At 30.6% G+C, this 20,123-nt stretch overlaps 2 protein-coding genes across 2 annotated transcripts; both read left to right on the top strand.

The window, feature by feature from the left end:
• Window positions 1-227: 227 nt before the first annotated feature.
• Window positions 228-18,307, top strand: LOC136980937 (lysosomal proton-coupled steroid conjugate and bile acid symporter SLC46A3-like). The gene is made up of 6 exons (XM_067277136.1): window positions 228-306; window positions 9,163-9,999; window positions 16,399-16,635; window positions 17,777-17,860; window positions 17,932-18,088; window positions 18,164-18,307. Exons 1-6 carry the CDS (start codon window positions 228-230, stop codon window positions 18,270-18,272), a joined length of 1,503 nt encoding a protein of 500 aa, XP_067133237.1. The 3' UTR covers window positions 18,273-18,307.
• LOC136980934 (putative nuclease HARBI1) lies at window positions 11,394-13,273 on the top strand. The gene is made up of 5 exons (XM_067277133.1): window positions 11,394-11,627; window positions 11,865-11,872; window positions 12,140-12,287; window positions 12,596-12,743; window positions 12,882-13,273. Exons 1-5 carry the CDS (start codon window positions 11,394-11,396, stop codon window positions 13,271-13,273), a joined length of 930 nt encoding a protein of 309 aa, XP_067133234.1.
• Window positions 18,308-20,123: the final 1,816 nt, after the last annotated feature.

Below are 20,123 nucleotides of genomic sequence, written 5' to 3' on the forward strand. Positions count from 1 at the left end.
AATTTTTTAAAATGATGTACAAAAAAAATGTTTTTGAAAGATTTAAAAGTAAATTAAAGTTTTATGGAACTATTTTAGTACATGAACAAAAGGAAAAATTAATAATGTAATGTGAAAAAATGAAACAATTTAGATATATGGAAAAGAAAAAAAATGTGGTATATCAATTTTAATTGCAGTTGTAACAATCCTAAAAGTTATGTAGGAAAAACAGGAAGAGAATTAAAATGAGATTTAAGGAATGTATTTCTGCAATTAAAAATCATAATGATAATTCAGCAGTTACTAATCATTGTAAAATTGATGGTTTGTGAAATAGTTAAATATACTGTTAAGATAATCTGCAAAGAATCAAATATAGTAGACTTCTGTGTTAACATTTAGAAATAATAAAATAAAAGGAAAACATCACAAATAACAATTCCTGTTCAAAATTCACAGTTCCTGTTACCAATATTTAACAGAAAGGGGCCCACAGGAAGGTCTAGATTTAGTGGTTTATAAAGGAAGTGTGGTTACATGATTTTAATGTCATGTCTATTGGTTTGTTATCTTTCATTATTTCAAATCTATCTTTGAAATATTAATGATGAAAGTAAGTTGAAAATGTTAGTGTGTAACATTGATTAAACTTATCAAATAGACTATGTATTTTGGAGAAGATAATATAATTTTGTAATTCAATATTTTTCTATAATAATATGCCATTATAGTCAGCACATACCAATTCAAGTATCCAAAGACCATCATCAAGAAAGGCAAAGACGAGCACAGTTTACATGCAATTGTCTACGTAAATTTGGTCATATATACAGGTTATAATGTTATATCAATTAGTAACAATGTGTAAAACTAAAAATGATTGTGTGTTAATTTTATTATTACTATTCGAATAAGTTGGCCGAAGAGAGATTCCATCAGAAATGCATACCAACAAAGAAAACCTTAATAAAAGTGACATACTGAATTCATAGCATAGCTTGTCTATTTTCCTAAACAGCATAAGTCTAGCCTTAGAAAGCTATCAATATGCTTACATTTGTAGTTTAAGCTAGACAAGGCACATACTATAGTATTTAAATTTTTAGTACTTCCAAGACTATGGGCATTTAATTATTTGGGCCACACGATTATGCCAGCTTTGAGTAGCCCACTTGACTGTTTGTGGAGAATTTGATGTTATACAGTTTTAGGGGGTGTCAGGGCTCGCCACCACTCAGGCACTGAGATGAGAGCAATAGTGAGCACAGAGCACACGTCTACATGCAAAGGGTCACCCATACAGGTATGGTTGACTCTTTTGTTCCTATGACTATACTCTACAGGTGTCAAGGTTCCAACTGTCTCATTCGGAGCTTGAATTGACCCATAATTCAGCACTGTAAAGATAAACTTTGGAGAAACTGGTTACAGCATTTTTGTGAAATATTGTCCTACACGTGGTGGAAGTTCCTTAAGATATTTTACACGTATACGGATGGCTTACAACTTTAACAGAATACCAATGCCCTCTGGCAGAGAGAAAATTTGCCACTATTACCTGCATATAGAAAATTGTATTAGAATTAAGTTGCAATTTAAAATATATACAGCTTATGGTAAAAATATTTTTCTCTTCGTTTATCTTATTGGTTAATGTTACCCTAAGTATCGAAGATGGCGACTCGTCTCCGATTCCAGTGATCAGAAGGTAGGAAACAGTGGGGACGCACGTTTTCCAAAACCTAACCTATTCTAATAAATTACCCCTATTCTAATAATTTGGTTGGCAATAATTATGGTAATTTATTAGAATAGGTTAGGCTAGGTTAGAACGTGCGTCCCTACTGTTTCAGAGACGAGCCGCCATGTTTGCTACCATAAGTAACATTAACCATTTTATTTAATCTTACCAAATAAACTATCATTGATTTCTTCATTTAAAAAAAGAAAAAAAGTGATTCTTGAAATATTCGATGCAAAAAAAATCACTCTCTTTGATATAATTTAATAAGAATATATCAAAATATTCTAAACGAGGAAACAGTAATCTATTAAAGCAAAACTTTCGTTTCTCATTCGTCAATGACGCCATTTTTAAAAATAATTTCATGAGTAACAGCGTTGCCAGGTAAATAAATTAATATAATTTAAAAAAAGAAAAAATATATAATTGTCGTTTATACGCTAAATTAATACGCTTTACATTTAAATGTCAAATAAATTATATATAGTATTTCTTTACATAACTAAACTAAAACTTATGTTTATGAAAGTTATGGATTTTACTACGATGATAAAATCATTTCTAAAATTGAATGAATAGATTCAGATACCAAAACTTTTTTTCGTAGACAATATCGAAAGTTGTGCCAAATGATATACATTCAGAAAGAATATATATATATATATATATATATATATATTTAATTTTTAATATTTTCTTATTGAAAGATTTTTTAAAATTTAGTTTCCTAATATAATCCTTTTTAAATATTTAATTAGACGGCCGGATGGCCGAGTGGTAAAGGTGGCAGCCTACCGCTCTGGGGGACCCGGGATCGAATCCGAACGGGTCGAATAATCCCCAGGAATTTTTCGGGGGGTGGTCCGTTCGGATATGTCGGGCCCCGTCCCTCACCACCCGGTCGCCCCATTGTGGGCCTGGCCGAACCCATAATGGACCTACTAAAAGAGGCCCTCTTAGTGCCCACAGGGCGGAAAGAGTTAAAAAAATATATATATATTTAATTATAAATATAGCGCGTGGCATCATTAACTTATTACCATTAAATCCAAAATTTAAACAATAGAAATGTTTTATTGGAATAAATTAATTTAAAAGTGCAATAAATATAAATTAGCACCAAACAAAATAACTGTGAAAAAACCAGGAGAAAGTAAAAACCCGCTCCGAAGATGTTCTAGAAAACGAAGACGTACGGTAAATCTAATTATTATACGTATATGATTTGAGTTTTTAAATTCCACACCGTCACAAAAATATCCACAGACGTTAAAAGATAAACTAATAAATAAAGTTTCTGATACAATTCCATAAATTAATTTGTATACACAACAGTGGCGTGCCGTCATTGGAAGCGATGGAAGCGCCGATTCCACCATCCAATGACCTTCCCTTGTATTTTATAAAATATAAATTTTCATATTTTAACGTACTTTGCATTAATTAAAATTAATATTTTATTATAACCGCATTATGTATCTTTTACACATTTATCGTTTCTTTCACATGTAGTATAGAAGATTGCTATTGTATATTCGAATAATTCAGTGGCGGAAGGAGTGTCGAAACCGGGTCAGTTTCCAATCAGCCAGATTATATAGGCATTGGCACATGCGGTTTACAGAGCACCAACCTCACCCGGTTTAGCTGGTAGAAGCAACACACGCATAAAGATCTAATTTTATATCCCGGACCGGTTCTGAGCTGTTAGCCGCCTGCCTGTCAACTTCCAAGCAGCCAGATTATAGGCATTGGCCCATGCGCTTTACAGAGCACCAACGTCACCCGGTGTAGCTGGTGGATGCTTCACACATAAAGCTTCTAATTTTATATCCCGGACCGGTTGTTGGCTGTTAGCCGCCTGCCTGCTAGATATTCGGCCGTCTTCGCCCGATTATGTGAATCATGAGTGGACTAGATCAACGGCGGGCAACCCCCGGCCCGCGGACCAGTTACGGCTGGCGAAAAGTTTCTATCCAGCCCGCGAGATCTTTAATAGATTATTAAATTGGAAAAATAACTATTAATTAGTTATTTTTCCAATTCTTTGTAATTTTCGAAAACGATAAGAGAAATATTTGTAGTAATTAACTTTTTATTTATTTATAACAATCTTTCATATTTGCAGACTAAAAAAATTACGAGTCACAAGAAGGCGTCAATTAACTACTACGGCCCGCGGAAAAAAACGTAAAATTTATTCTGGCCCGTGTTATAAAAAAGGTTGCCCACCCTTGGACTAGATTTATAACCTAACCCAACCGATAGGAGTTTACTGGCATGTTTTTGTGATAGTTCTGTATAGTTGACAGGAGTTTTAAAAAATCCATTAAAATATTTGATATATTTATTTCGCGTTTATTCCGCTCTCCCATCTTATATTACTTACGAATTTCAATGTGAAACCGGTGATATTACGATTTTGTATGTCCTATCTGTAAGCGGATGCAGATAAAACGTGTACAATTCTTGTACAATGTTAAAAAATTAACTGTTACTTTGGCATCATCATTTACAACCAAATTTAATGAATGAAACGCACAAGGTACAAAAAAGCTCTAAAATTTATTTTCCTTAAATTTACGATTTATGTATCGGTTGTCATAAAAATTTCTTTCCACTTCTTTCCCAAGACTACAGATATTCAAATACAAAGTAACCGGTTTCAACTTATTTCTACTTAAGAAGTAGTTAAATAATTAAGCGATTAGGGAATTAGAAACATAAATAAAACCCTGATGAAAGAGCCGAAATTTTACTTAAACAGAAACTTAACTGAACCAATCTCTTGCCGAGTACAGTGGGGTCTGATCTCTTTGTAATATTAGATGTAATGAAGACAGAAATTTTTCCAGTTCAATGAGAGTGACCGAAAAGTTGTAAATTTTGGAAATTTCCACGAACACTCGGTCCTAAAACGAATTAGTTAGAAAACGAACGACGGACAATCTGTTAAGTTTAACATATTTAGATTTTTACAGCTATGGTGAGAAATGTTTAAAATCTACAACAACCCTGTCGCGTCCTTTGAGATATACTAGTGATGCGACAAAAGAGGCATTTGACATCGACCGGTATCGGCACCCTCGGGATTTGGCACGGACACACCTACCTGGACCGTCTCTGATTCCATTCATTAGCCACTCGTAGGGAGCTATTTAACTAAGTGGATTGTTTTAAGATTTAAAAAGTAAAGAATGTTTTGTTATTTTTATGTACGTTTCTTCACGAAGTTATATTTAATTATAAGTTTCTTTAAAAGTATATTCGTACAATTGAAGAATTTTTTGTACTAGGTATGTATATTCGTCACACATTTTGTTTTATCAAGTAAGTTGTTTTTTATAATTTTAATTTTAGTCCTTATATCGTGGCTAGCGATTCAAAAATTTATTTTAAAAAAGTTTTGGCTCAAGACCATATAATGAAAAAGAAAACATTATTAAAAGAGAAAGACCAATGCCTAAATTAAATATAAATACGTCGACAAAAAAAATTTCGACATTTTGACAATAAAATTTATGACGAATGACGATTCTTTCGTAAAATTGAAGCAATTTCGGAAATCAAAGCGGAATAGAATTTAACATTGGTAGACAATATAAAATAAATATTGAAAATTATAACGAGATAATTACGATTAATAGGTATATCTAAATTAATAGATGTTATATGTTTTTTCTCAAAGCAAGAATTGGCATTTAGGGGCCATAGGGAATTTATTGAATCTAATAACGGAGGTAATTATATTGAACTTTTTTATTTATTAATTACGTCGGATAATCTATTAAAAATACATTTAAAGAAGTATACGGTTTTTACTGGCTTATCGAACAAACGAATACGAACGGGCCCTGACGCGCAATCAATTGATTGCCCCTGTAAGTCGGCTTCTTACAGAAACACAGCTTCCCTATCATCAAATGTCACGGCACGCCACTGATACACAATATTCATTCAATAATTAGAACGATCTCAAAACAGTTACGTTTAGAAAGAGGAAGAAAAATCTAGTCGTTTTAAAAACAACATTTTTAACTAGCTTATCATATAAAAGTTACTTGATGTAACTAAGTTATATAATATTTTTTAATTAAATAGCACATCAAAACTCAAAATTGCTAACGTAGTAGCAATATAAATAAGCAAATTAATTCAAGCATGCAGTTTTTTTAAAAATATTTTATATAATGAATATAATTCGATTGTTCTCCTAGTTTAATAAATGTTTATAATTTATATTAAACCATATTAACCATATTAAATTTAAATATTAAATTTAATTATTATATAAAATATTAAATTTTTGATTATCATAAGTTTTTAAATGTAATTAAAAGCAATAAAAAGTAAATATGTAAATATAATTATTCTAAAATCGTATAATTAGTAGGCCTATATAAAATCATTTTCCAATAAAAAATAAATAAATAAATTTATAATCAAATGTAATATTTTGAATTAGTCTTGCTGATGATAAAAATGTGCTATCATTAAATGGTTGTTTTATCTGTTATTGATATAGAGAGAGGGTGTATTAAAACAATTTTGTAATTCTATCAATTTTACTTAAAGGGTGAGTACAATAATAAATTATTATTTGCATTTTTTGAATTTAATTATCTAAAGCACTAAAACAAAATATTTTTTGTAAAATAAATTAATCATTTCCCAGAATAATTTGAGACTTTTAAAATGTGTTTAATGTACTGAGTAATTAATTTAAGTTGAAATGTTCAAGTACAGATTTATTTGTAAAATATTTGATTTTTTATTGATTTTGTAAATATTTCTTAGCCTATGTCTGTTTATGTGCTCCTATTAACTCCTAAACCCTTCTGATATGGACCATGTCAACCTACTGGTGGCACAGTCCACATCGAAAAGGATTTAGGGCCACTGGTTAAAACTAGTGAACAATCGTAATTGATAATGGGTCGTCCTAATTAACGAGTTGGTCGCGTGAGTTTTCCGAGTTTTCTTCACTTAAATAGGGGCCAATTTTCCCTAGAATGTCCTCTCGGAAGGTCGCCGATGTGTTTCATTGCCTTATCAATCCAATCCATTCCGATCTAGACCAAATTTTGCATAGTTATTCTCTAAGACCAGCGGAAAATACAGGCTAAACCTGTCACCCTCCCTGATTATCTCTTGACTATAAATAACCATGTAACATAAATATAATCAATAAAATAATGAACAAAATTTAAATTTATTAGATTCTCAATAATTTGCAAAAGTCAATGATTAATTGATTCAAATTGTTCAATATGTATTTTTCTTGCTAACAGAGAAAATAAGATATCGAACAGCTATGAATACCGAAAAATCATCAGTAAATCAAATCAATAAATTATTATTGATTTGCAAACATATCTGGATGTAGATATGTGTAAAATAATTTGTTAATCACTGAACGCAACGTAAGAAAATGATAATTTATGTATCTATAAATCGAGTGATTAATGTTAAATAATTTATTAACACAACTCTCAAATTTAATTTAATGTTTGAAAATGTCTAAAGCTGAATATTTACTTATTTCTTTTATAATAAGAGTATTTTTTGTCTTTAGAACTTTTATTTCTGTTGAATGGGTGTTTTCAACAGAGGAAATGTGCATATCTCCTGTTTCCTCTGAAAACATCCATTCAACAAAAATTCAACCTAACCCAAAACACCCATGGAGAACATTTCTTTATTGCTTCTATCGGAAAAAAATCCAGCAACGAGTTGCGTAACTTTCCCGGCTGTTATGAGATTTTATTTTAAAAAGAACTTTCATATTATTAATTAAAATAACTAACGGTACTTTTTTAAAAAATAAAAAATTATGAAGAAACTAAGTCTTCTTTCCGCCATGTCCAATCATCAGAAAAGGTTTTCTGATGATTGGACATGGCGGAAAAAAGTCTTAGTTTCTTCATAATTTTTAACTAATTAATATAATTTAATATATTTGATAACTGCCCAGCTTATTCTTTTGAAAATTAATTTTATATTTAAAAATAATTATAAAATTTGTGTACAGAAAAATTAAAATTGAAGATATTTAATCTACAATAATTAATCACTAATAATTAGTCAAATAAATATATTATGTTAATTTTAGGGGAAAGGAGAAAGGGAAAGAGAAGAGAAGATGAGAGGAAACTTGAGGGAGAAAGATTATAAAACAAACTTGATTTGCTTACAAAAATCAAATTTTGTAAATTAAGTTATATTTTATAAAAAGTTCTAAAATCTGTTTAATATGTTTGAAATTCATACAATATAATACTGTAGTTCCAAAAATTTTTTTAAAGTCGCCAATCCAAATTTTAAAAAAGTAAAAATGAAGAAAAATAAAATTAAAGCTGAAATGTTAATTTACATATCATAAGAGCGAAAACACATTTAAAAAAGTAATCATGTGTTTTTTCCTAAACTTAGATCTGTAGATATGAAAATACCGACGGCCGGATGGCCGAGCGGTCAAAGTGGCAGCTTACCGCTCTAGGTGACCCGAGATCAGAATCTGAACGGGTCGAAAAATTCCCAAGAATTTTTCGAGGGGTGGTCCGTCCGGATATGTTGAATCCCATCCCTCACCATCCGGCCGCCCCAGTGTGGGCCTGCCCGAACCCATAAAGGACTTGTTAAAAGAGGCCCTCTTAGTGTGCGACTATGCGACGCGAATTTACAGCAAGCGATTTAGTTTTCGCAAAGCGATTTAGTTTTCGCAAAGGAAAACCATGCACAAGCGAGAAGCGAGAAATAACGCTGGCTAGAGCGAATTTCTGGTTCTCGCAAGTATCTGGCAGGTTTTGATATTTATCGCTTCTCGCCACATATTCTCGCTCGCTCGCGTCTGCATAGTCGCACCCTTAGGTTCGACCAGGCCACACTGGGCGGCCGGATGGTGAGTGCCCACAGGGCAAAAAGAGTTATTAAAAAAAAAATGAAAATGCTTGGAATGTTGGCTATAACAAGAGTTTCCTTGTATAAACAATTTACAATTGTTTCTGAACGTAATATATTTTCTTTGTAATTTTTATTGTGTATTCTTTAGACCAGTGATTCTCAAAGTGGGGGTCGTGAAAAATATTGGGGGGTCGCTGAAAAATTGATGCCAGATCAATTTTTTCAAATATTTTATAAATTTACTATGGATTCATGTTTAGAAATAATAGAAATAAAAAATATATAAAATAATTTTTACTTAAATAAATTGCACATATAAATAATAAAAATAATATAAATATTTAAATACGAGCCTAACCCCCTCCCTTCGGGATGTTTTTTGACACATACTTATTCTTCGGGGGTCCTTTGAAATTTTTAAGTGCAGAAGGGGAGTCGCGGTCCAAAAAGTTTGAGAAACACTGCTTTAGACAATAAGAAAATTGTAAATAATATTCAATATTATTAAAATTGAATTATTTTTTTATATTTAGGAAAAACAAAAATGGAAATCATTCCTTTCTTGAAAAAGCTACGAATTGAACCATTTATGTTTTTTGTAGTGTTTACTCTCACAGTCAGAGAAATATCTCAACAGAATTTAATACTTGATAAAGTTTGCAGAATTCACTTCAATTATCCAGAAGATACATGTCGTAATCTTACAGCTTATAAAACTGAACGCCAAGCCGTTGAAAGCGTGTCAAGTCATTATAAAATGGGATACACTCTAGTTACCATATTACCTTCCATAGCAAGTGCAACATTATTAAGTCCGTGGAGTGACAAATATGGCAGAAGATTTCCCATGATGGCATCAACATGTAGTTTAATTTTAGAAAACATTGCATTGACCATAGTGAGTGCATTTCCATCTACTCCTGCTTATTTCATAATTATAGCTGGAATTCCAGCCGGAATTTTCGGAGGATTTGTAGTGGCATTTTCCTCTATTTATACATATATTTCTGATGTCACGCAAAAAGAAAATCGAACAATTAGATTCGCCATTTTGGAAATTGTATTCATTTTAGCTACACCTGTAGGAATTGAAACAGGAGGTCAAATTTATAAATATTCCAGTGCTACTATAGTTTATGTGGCAGCCATATTAGCATTGTTGAGCGGTTTTATATGGGTTTTCTTCTTTGTCCCAGAAACTCGAGTTAGAGACGAAAAGAGCAACTTTAAGGAAATGATCCAGCATGTGTTTCAACTCGATAATCTAAAAGAAAGTTTTCGTACGTGTATTTCTCCCCGTCCTGGTAATATTAGGGCACAAATATGGTTAATAGTTCTTGCTATGACTGTCACTATGATGTGTATTTTAGGTAAAATTTCTTTTTATCAAATTTAGATTTATTGATAATTTTAATATATTAATAATGTTATATACTATTAACGATTCGTACTGTTAAAATATTTGATTAATTCTGTTAGGTTATTATTTTGAACAGCATCTTAACAAAAAATTTCATATATTATAAATTTATCTGGTACTAAAATGGTTCAGGTTGTACATAGTTTTAGCCTTTACAACAAAAGATGACATGGGTTTACTGTATATTTCGGAAAAATGCCGAATTTTTCTTTAAACTTTTGTTTTTCCTGACTCTAAATGTTTTGAATTCTCTGTTGAAAGATTATTTGATGGTAATTCTGGGAAAAGACAAAGATAGAGTATGGTGTGAACATTTATCTATTTCTAGTGCTTGCCAAATCAATAGAGAGGTTGAAGCGCACGTATTCAGCCCAAAACGTGAACGGCGGACGGATGAGCGCCGCCATCTGGCAATTCTATAGGTCGATAATGGCGTTTGCTACGTCTAGAATGGCGAGTAGATGATTGGCTTATACTTCATTTTTTTGTGTTTGTGGTTAAAAATTTTGACTTATTTTATTAAAATAATGATTATTTAAACATTTACGAATAATATTGTAAAGAAACAGACGATTTTAATCCAGAAATTATTTAATTATTCAATTTTATTGCAAGTGTGTGAAGTGCCTATAGAATTTACACATATTTGTCTTCATAATAGCTTATCTTAAGGTAAGTTTGTTCTTCTACATATTTTACCATCAACAGCGTAATAGGGTTTGTAAATTTTCTAAAAATTAATTTTCCGAGCTGCTTTCGAATTTACATAAGCCATTACTTCCCCCGACAAAAGTATGATCTAGTCCTATCGTTCGATCGTACTGTAGGAGAATTAAAAATAATTATTTAGTGTTATTAAACATCCTATAAATACTTTTAGACAGTTTAATTTGTTTATTTACCTTTGCTGGTAACCCTCGATGTTAAATGTATCCGCCATTTTTTTCAACAAATTTTCCGTGAGCAATGTGCGACGTTCACTAAGTCACGTGATGTGAACGAGCGCCGCAAGTTCATTTACTTGGACTTAAAACGTCAAACGCGTACTTCTGCTTGCCATACAAGTTTAACGTTTGTACTTGCGCCTCAACCTCTCTAATGTATAGGAACAGTAAACGTGTAGAATGTATACGTATACAGGCCTCCTTCGTATAAGCCTGGGGCCTTAGTCTCGAGTTTTTCGTGTTACAACTCCCAACGTGTTGAACGTGTCACGTGGTACCATCTCACACACTGACGTCAAATCGGTAGTCTCGAGTTATAACTCACGTGCTTTCCTATCTCACCATGTGAGTTGCTACTCACATTGAGTCGCGCATGTGAGATCGCTACTCGAAAGTGAAAATGGCTGACAGATACGCAATTCTTATCGCTATCGAAGAGTTAGAAAGAGCCGAAAGACGTTGTTTGAGAAGGCAACGAATTTTTCGACCACGAATAGATGCCTTTGATCTTCACGATGAACATTTTAGAAGATTATTTAGGCTTTCCAAGGAAGTGGCATTAAATTTAATAAATACACTTCGACCGACACTGAAAGAACAGACTAGAAGATCGGCATTAAGTGTTCAAACTAGAGTAAGTTTAAATTATTTTAATACAATACAGATATATGAATGCTAAATAGTCAATTATTAAGTTTAAATGATATTACAATATATTTATTTAAAATATCTTCCTCTAGTAATAATTGCATGAGTAAAAACTGCATACATTGTATGTCACTATAAATTGTAAAAAACGTTGTTAATTTTAGTAAAAGAATTAAATCTTTTAGAATTAAAATCTTAATGTTATCTTTAAATTTATGTTAAGAGTATTGTGTAATAGTATTTTTTATTCTGAATGAATTATTGCTAGCATTAGAAACACATACATCACTCTACAGAAGGCCACTATATTGAATACATGTCATATTGTGAGAAAATTCCTGAATACAGACACACACACTGATACACTTCTTTAATTTCTGTTTTGGTTACTATGCCTTGACTTTGGTCCGGCATAGTACTTAGCCACCGGTGTTAACCGAGTATATCTCACTTAACCCAACATAATAATAATAATAAATTGTACATTCTTCATTTTAGATTTTATGAAAAATACTCTTTCCCAGGTGTAATAGGGGCAATTGATTGTTGTCATGTAGCAATCGTATCACCACCTGTTGAGGATATCAATTATCCAGAGCATATCTATGTTAATAGAAAAGGATATCACTCTCTTAATGTTCAATTAGTAAATATTGCATTACTTATCTATCAAAATATATCTAGCAATTAAAAAGTTACTTTTGATATTTATTTTATTTTTATATTGAATTAGTAATTCATTGCTGAAAATGAATTAGCTATGAGCATATGCAATAAAGAATCAACCAACATTTTTTATTTTGATTCAGAACATCACAAAATGTTATCTTACAAGAAAATGTTGGTTGATTTCTTATTGCATATGTGGATCCAATATTGGTATGCATTAATTTTATGATACACTAACATTTATATAGAATTAATACATAATTTCATTCAATATACTTTTCTCAGATATGTGATGCAAACATGTACATTATGAACGTAAATGCTCGTTTTCCTGGTAGTGTACATGATGCATTTATATGGAAAAATTCGAATGTTAGGAAAGCCTTTCAGAGATGGCATAACTGCAACAGGAATGCACATACTTGGCTTTTAGGTAATGATAAATTTAAATATATTATTATAGTTGTTAACATCAAGTCTCTGTTTAAATTTCCAGATAATTTATAAATAGTTTGTAGGTGGTATTTACAAATCATAATTAGCTTATCAAATTATGTATTGTATTTTCTAGGTGACAGTGGATACCCTTTGGAGCCATGGTTGCTGACTCCACTTCGTACAACCAGTACTCGAGCTGAAGTAAAATATAATAATTGTCTCACTGCAGCTCGAAGTATAATAGAGCAATGTAATGGACTCTTAAAAAATAGATGGAGATGTTTGTTGAAACATAGGGTCTTACACTATCATCCAGAGACAGCTTCAAACATTATAATTGCATGTGTTGTGCTTCACAACATTTGCATTAAAAATAATATTGCTCTGGAGGATAATGATATATTGCAACCAGAAGACCAATTACAGCATATCATACCATCAGAATTTGAAAATACATCAAATAATATACTTTTTAATGAAACCAGAAGGATCCAACAACAACTGATAAGCTTGTGTTTTTCTTAAAAATAAAATATATATATGTCTGTTAAGACCTGCCTTTTTCAAGAATATTCAGATATAAAGAACAGAAAAATCAGTCTTTGAAAAACAAATTTAATTTGAAAATAAATAAATTATTATTCTAAACATACATAATTTATAATATTTGAGAAATATATTATTTTGGGATAATATATCAACAATAGTAGTTAATGCTGTTGCAATTTTTTTAAATGAGTCTCTGTTTTCTTCAGATATGGAAAGTTCTTTCTCCATCAATTTAATTTTTTTCTGTTCTAGTTGAATAAATGAATCTGTTCTTTTCGTTGCTTCAGTTACTTCTTGTTCAGCAGAAATGTGTTTTTTTCTTTTTCTTCCTTTTACTACAAAACATAAATTCACATGGAAAATTTACTATAGCTATAAAATAACTAAAATTAATTAATTCTGTTACACTAAATCTTAACTTTGTATATTAAATGACTTAATACTATGCAGTTCATTTATAACAGATTCTATAAATTCAGTTCTTATAATTAATGCTACAGTTGCTTTAATGTAGTAATTTGAAAATATTTTAAAAATTGACTTACACTGACTCTCTCCTTTTGATAAATCTGTATATTCACTATCTTTAGATAAATTGAAAACAATTGAAAACCATAACAAATTTTTGTGTTATAATTATTTTGTATATGAGATTATTTATTTTAATGCATACTAACCCTTTTCAGAATCGGAAATAAAATTTATTCCTGTCACAGTGATATTTTCAATTTCTGGCAGTGCTGTAGATTCCTATTATAATAAATTACATTTTAAAAATATAAACAGAGATGATAGTAGTACTGATAGAAATTTCAAAACTTATTAATACTGCCCATTAGATACAGAAAAATAATGAAGTATAACATTTTTTAAAACACGTTGATCTTTATTCATTTTAAATTTAGACTATTATTCACCTCAGTCTGCAATATGTTTGAAAATTCTTCAACTTCCGATTCCACAGTGTTTTGCTGCCCCAAAACCACTGTATCTCCCATTATAGAAATAATTCGTTCTTGTAAAGAAGATAATTTTTCATTCGATTCTCTGCCACCCCCAGTCTTTCCTCTGCTATTTTTTATTCTCGATGCCTTCTCTTTCGCATTTCTCTTCATGTCAAGCCAGCACTAATAAAAAATTTTATTTCATGAAATTATACAGCAATTTTTCCAAAAATAAAAAGAAGTATAATTCATAGAAAAACAGAAGGAATTAAAATGATAATAAATTATATGTATAAATTATTAAGAGCATAGACACTATATTAAGATTATTTATTAATGAGAAGTGTTAAGTTCGTTGAACAATTTAAGAAACAGATTAAAGAAGAAAACTGAAGAAAGGATTATATTAAAATACTTACTTTTTTCCATTCCACAACGGATTTTTTTGCTCCAAAGCACGCATTTAATTTTTGAACTAATTCCTTCCACATATCTAATTGCTTTTTTCTAGTAAACTCGTTGTCAAATTTTCCAGAGTTCATTTTCTTGTTTTCAATGTATGTGACTAATATTTCCTTCTGTTCGTCACTGATTTTTTTAAATAAAGCGTTGGAGGTCTCCATTTTCTTTATCGCTATAACACAAAAGTAACTGCAACACGTGCAAACTAATTCACGTGGATTTGTTTACAACTTGTTACAGTTAAGATGATTGGTCAAATCATTATAGTCGCAAACCCAGATGCATTGTAAATAATCCCATCATGCTTAACGACATACGTAACCAAGTGAGTATGACGTATTTCCTCTCGCTTTTCGAGTCCGCTCGACTGGTCTAACTCGAGACTACCGATTATGTGAGTCATAGTAACACGAGTGAGTTGAATGACGTCAATTCGAGTACAACACGAAAAACTCGAGACTAAGGGCCCTGGAAGTTTGACGATGGTCAGTGGAATCATGCTCGACGTTCCAAACGCCATTATCAAACTTCTAGGTTTACAGGCTGAACGTCCGACGTACACGTTTTCACGTTGAAAACGTCGGCCGCAACCTCTCTAATAATTTTTATGCAAAAGGAAAGAATCGACAAACTCGATGTGTGTCTATGGGAACATTTATTTTTTTACATACCTAACCGTTTCCGGGAAAAAAAGGAGATTCAATGTTAGATTTTAATATCTTAGTCTAGTCATTTAAAATCTTATGCGATAATTTTATTTTTATAAAATAATTTATAGCGTATAAACGCTTTTTACTCTGTCTAATAGCTTGACGAAACGCACCTATACTTAAAATTTCAAGGAGATAGAAATCTAAGTTCCGACAAATCCAAGCATTAATATTAAGTACCCGAATCAAGATACTGTATAACTCAGTAATTAAGTTCAATTATCTGGGCATTAAGAAGTCTCAGAACTTTGGGAACTACACAGTTTACATTAATTCTTTTTACCTCTGTGTTTTTACTATTATACTGTCTACTTGGACCTTGTTTATTAATAGGACTTATTATACTAGTGTAGTTTCTGATTAGCAAAGAGAAGAGATCTTAGTCAAAACAAAATATCTTTATTTTCACCTGGTCAGTCCACCATTTTCACACCGTATCAATTGTTACATGGAACGCTGTTCTAGAGATGAATTTCTATGGCTCACATCTCTCACCTATTTATCTTTATTATTTAGCTCTTTTCGACACCGAAATAAAAATAGTACAGGCAAGTTTACTGCTAGAAGAATCAATCACGCATGCACAGAATAATTTTGAAGAGAAACATAAACGAGACTGATGATTTAGCTAAAATCAGTTTTAAGATGGTAGATATGAGAACTTTAATAAAATCGGTCAGAACACGACTGCATTAGCATAAAATATTTATTTTATGCTAATGCACTTATTGACAAAAACTATTTCTTATAAATTTTAATATGTAATGTAAGATATTATCATAATTTCATTTGGATAACCCGCGAGGTATCCGAAATTAACACAGTCAGTGAGAATTATGCAAAGGTTTTATTTTTAGTTTTACTAATTTTTGGGGTTTTCGTTCGTGCGGATTATATTCTATTACAGTAATATTTAAATTGTCTAATAAAATTAATGTTATTATAATAATTACTATTAATTAAATTAGTGTTTCTTGTTTTTTAGGTTCCAGCGCAGTAGGGTTTTACTTTTCACAAGAAATGTATAAGTGGACAAATGATAAATATTCCACCATATCTGCTGCAGCCAGACTGTCACACGGACTGGCACTTATTATCGCTGTTCCTATTTTCACAAATGTATTGAAAATACCAGACGGTATAATTGGTGTAATAGGCATTTTCTCAATACTTGGAGAAAATATCAAAAGTTTAGCTTACTATCCATGGCTGTATTATTATGGTAAGAATATGAAATGTTAGACATAAAAATATAGTTAATGTTACCTATGGTTCCAAAATGGCGGCTCGTCTCTGCTTCCAGCAAATAGAAGAAAGGAAACAGTGGGGATGCACGTTATAACCTAACCTAACCCATTCTAATAAATTACCATAATTATTACCAACAAAATTATTAGAATGAGGTTAGGTTAGGTTATAACGTGCGTCCCCACTGTTTCCTTTCTTCTATTTGCTGGAAGCAGAGACGAGCCGCCATTTTGGAACCATAGGTAACATTAACCAAAAATATTTTTCATTTTTCACAAAATTGCAATTATCAAATTGCTAAAGAATAAATATAATTATACAATTAAATGAAAAAATAAAATATTTACTCTATATAATTTAATTATATATACAAAACTTCGGGTTATTTTCGTAATATCCAAACTCTTAATTTCTTCAAGGCTATCGGGCATTTTATTGAATGTAAACAATTTTTTTTTCTATTGCTATAACAAGTTATCCAATAATCTTTAGGTTAATGGCTCGGGTGTAGTATCTATATTAAGTCATTTTCTTCAAAATTAAACTTGAGACTAACATCTATAATCTTATTAATTAGGTAACAAAGTCTCATCTAATCCGAGTAAAACAGAGACCATAAAGGACAATTTTATCTACCATGGCCTCTGTTTTACTCGGATTAGATGAGACTTCATTACGTAATAAGATCTACATTTATTTAAAAAGTATGTAGTTATGTAAAAATATATGGAGTTCGATAGAGCGAGCTCCCTTTTCTTTTTTTGAACAAATTAAATACGTAGAATGTCTGTTTCTTTATTAATAAAAAGCAGTTTTAAAGATTTCAATTCCTTTAATGAAAATATTAATTTATAGGGGTAGGAACATCTACCAGCCCTGAAGAGGGAGAAGCGGAAAAAAAATTTCCAGCTTCCCTTCTCGATTATCCGGGTTATGTTGCCTTATCCATCACTCCACTCGTTAAGGAACAATTGAAACAATTTTAACATTTAAAGTGAAGTTTACAATGAAAATCATTCCATATTTGACATTTTTCAAATAGTTTACACTCATTTTTTTTCAGATAAATGACAATTATACAATGATTATATTTTTTTAAATATCATTTTATTTAGCTTCTGTTACTGGAATATTGGGAGGAATCAGTAGTGTTGCTGTGAGATCAAGACTTTCTAAACTAGTAAATCAAGCAGAGTTAAGTAAGTATATTTACATACATTTTAGAAATGCTTAGAATATAGTTTGATAAATATTTACATATATTTATTAGGTAAAGTATTTTCGTTATTAACCATTTGCGAAGCATTGACACCCGCATTTTCCGCTGTTATTTTCAATGAACTCTTTGCGCAAACTGTTTCTACTTTTCCTGGAGCATCTTATCTGACAATGTTTTTTCTTTCACTGTTGCCAGCAATTGTACTTATGTGAGTAAAACTTTTTCTACGTATTTATTTTGTATATATTTAAAAACGTTGACAATGTTCCTTCTTTCCAATTAGATGGATCAATACACAATCACTTCCTCAAACATCTGCAGATATTAATGAAGGAGGTTACAGAATGGAAAGTTTCAATGAAACAGATGAAACGTTTAAAAGTTTTTCATAATTTACTCCATTAAAAATAAAGACATTTTCAATTTACGTTTATTAACCAGTTTTTACGCATATATGCACTAAATTCCAGCATAGGATCATTATATATTTTTACTATTAAATATGCTTAGTCCGTTATAAAAAGTTTTTATAGGCCAGGCCTACTAGAAAAAAGATTCGGTTTCCTTACAATAAATTAAAATAGACCCATTCGTTAGTTCAGTCAGTATCTTTAAGGTGTTTAATGTTGGCATTAGCTTTTCATTGACTGGTTTTTTCCCTGCATTTAAGTCGATGATTATTCTAAATTTACCTGCCTTGACATTGTAAAACAATTTCTCTTTAAAGGGAAAGCTGCTCAACTACTGTTCATGTGTTGTTTATATCTGAGCGACTAATTGATCATATCATAGATTTGTTTTACCATGAGCCGAGCTAGTCTATTTTCTTTCTTACCTATCTGGATCATTGTCATCTAAACAAGTAATGCCCAAACTACGGCCCCCGCCCAAATCCGCCCCGTGAACATATCTTCCCATACCTCACAACTAGTTTGACTAAACACGTTTAAATTCCAAAGGACAAAGAAAAATTTCTCTAACCGTTACAATTTTAAAAGTTTCTGAAATGAAATGAAAATTTCAATTTAATAATAGTTTACAATGAAAACATATTAAAATAAAAATATATAAAGGAATTCTATACAAATAAAATTTTAGAATAATTATAATATTGCTAAAAATCTGTAATTTATTTATTACTAATATCTACCGATTAATTAGATAAATTAATTATATATTATAATGAATCTAATATATATTAAAGAATTTATGTAAATGTAAAAACGTACGAAGACTGGCAACACTGTGGACAGTTTGACAAACAGAAATCGTTAAAAACACGAAATTAAAATTAAAATAATTTACGATAAATGTAATATACTAACACTTGTGTGTAAAAAGGAATAAATAGTATACTATCAGGTGGTACGTTAATTAGACTTAAAATTAAATTAATTACATTCAAAAAATCGCTATAAAAAGCCTATATATCAGCTTTCTCTCTCTCTCACACACACACAAAACACAAATTAAATATATCACCTCTGACATTCTAAAAGCTAAAAAAAAATTAAATAATATAATATTTAGGACTGATAGTCATATCTCTAGTATGAAAATTCAATATTCGACAAATTTTACGTCATCAATAATATGATCAAAAATTAACACAATCAGCTTTTACAGGTCAAAGGATTGTTTTATATACTGTGTTATAATTCGCGAAGATACATAAGTATACGAACATAATATACATGAAAATGTAGAAAACAGAATTCTCCTTTAAAATAGCATATAGCCAAACAGCAAATATGAGTTTAAATGATTTTACTGCAATTTGATCGGACATAATTTTACATTATGTAAACAAGAAAACGAATTTTTATTTTGAAAAAAGTAAAAAAATACAAGCGGATGAAAAGTACACTAAATAGAACTACTAATACTTGCATATTAACGATATTTTTTTCATACTTCTATTATAAAAATTTGATTTTATACGAATTTTTAAAATAATAATAGTACATTCCACTTTCATGACGTTCACATAGAGTGATCACAAATGACAAAGGACTAGAATAATAAATAATTTCCATGTTTCCCTGCCTGACCGTTCATCCAAGCAAGAGAAAATCCTACAAACTATTATTTAATGGACCGTTATACAGGAAATTGTCCCATTGCTCTAATATTATTACCACTTATTACTATCGTTATTACGGTCACACTAACAAATTTTATAAAAATTTAATTTGTTAAGTTCGATATTCAATTTAACAAAATTGTAACACGTGTGTTTATGT

The sequence above is a fragment of the Centruroides vittatus genome, unplaced genomic scaffold (assembly GCF_030686945.1).
Source record: "Centruroides vittatus isolate TY-2023 unplaced genomic scaffold, ASM3068694v2 contig_738, whole genome shotgun sequence".
Lineage (NCBI taxonomy): Eukaryota > Metazoa > Arthropoda > Arachnida > Scorpiones > Buthidae > Centruroides > Centruroides vittatus.

What these genes read in the sequence shown, in the direction of transcription:
- LOC136980934 (XM_067277133.1), top strand. Translation starts at nt 11,394, where the DNA reads ATGGCTGACAGATACGCAATTCTTATCGCTATCGAAGAGTTAGAAAGA. An exon ending in ACTCTCTTAATGTTCAATTA is followed by an intron (nt 12,288 to 12,595) that starts GTAAATATTGCA and finishes TACTTTTCTCAG; the next exon opens with ATATGTGATGCAAACATGTA. An exon ending in TGCACATACTTGGCTTTTAG is followed by an intron (nt 12,744 to 12,881) that starts GTAATGATAAAT and finishes TGTATTTTCTAG; the next exon opens with GTGACAGTGGATACCCTTTG.
- LOC136980937 (XM_067277136.1), top strand. Translation starts at nt 228, where the DNA reads ATGAGATTTAAGGAATGTATTTCTGCAATTAAAAATCATAATGATAAT. An exon ending in CACTATGATGTGTATTTTAG is followed by an intron (nt 10,000 to 16,398) that starts GTAAAATTTCTT and finishes CTTGTTTTTTAG; the next exon opens with GTTCCAGCGCAGTAGGGTTT. An exon ending in TTGCCAGCAATTGTACTTAT is followed by an intron (nt 18,089 to 18,163) that starts GTGAGTAAAACT and finishes CTTTCCAATTAG; the next exon opens with ATGGATCAATACACAATCAC.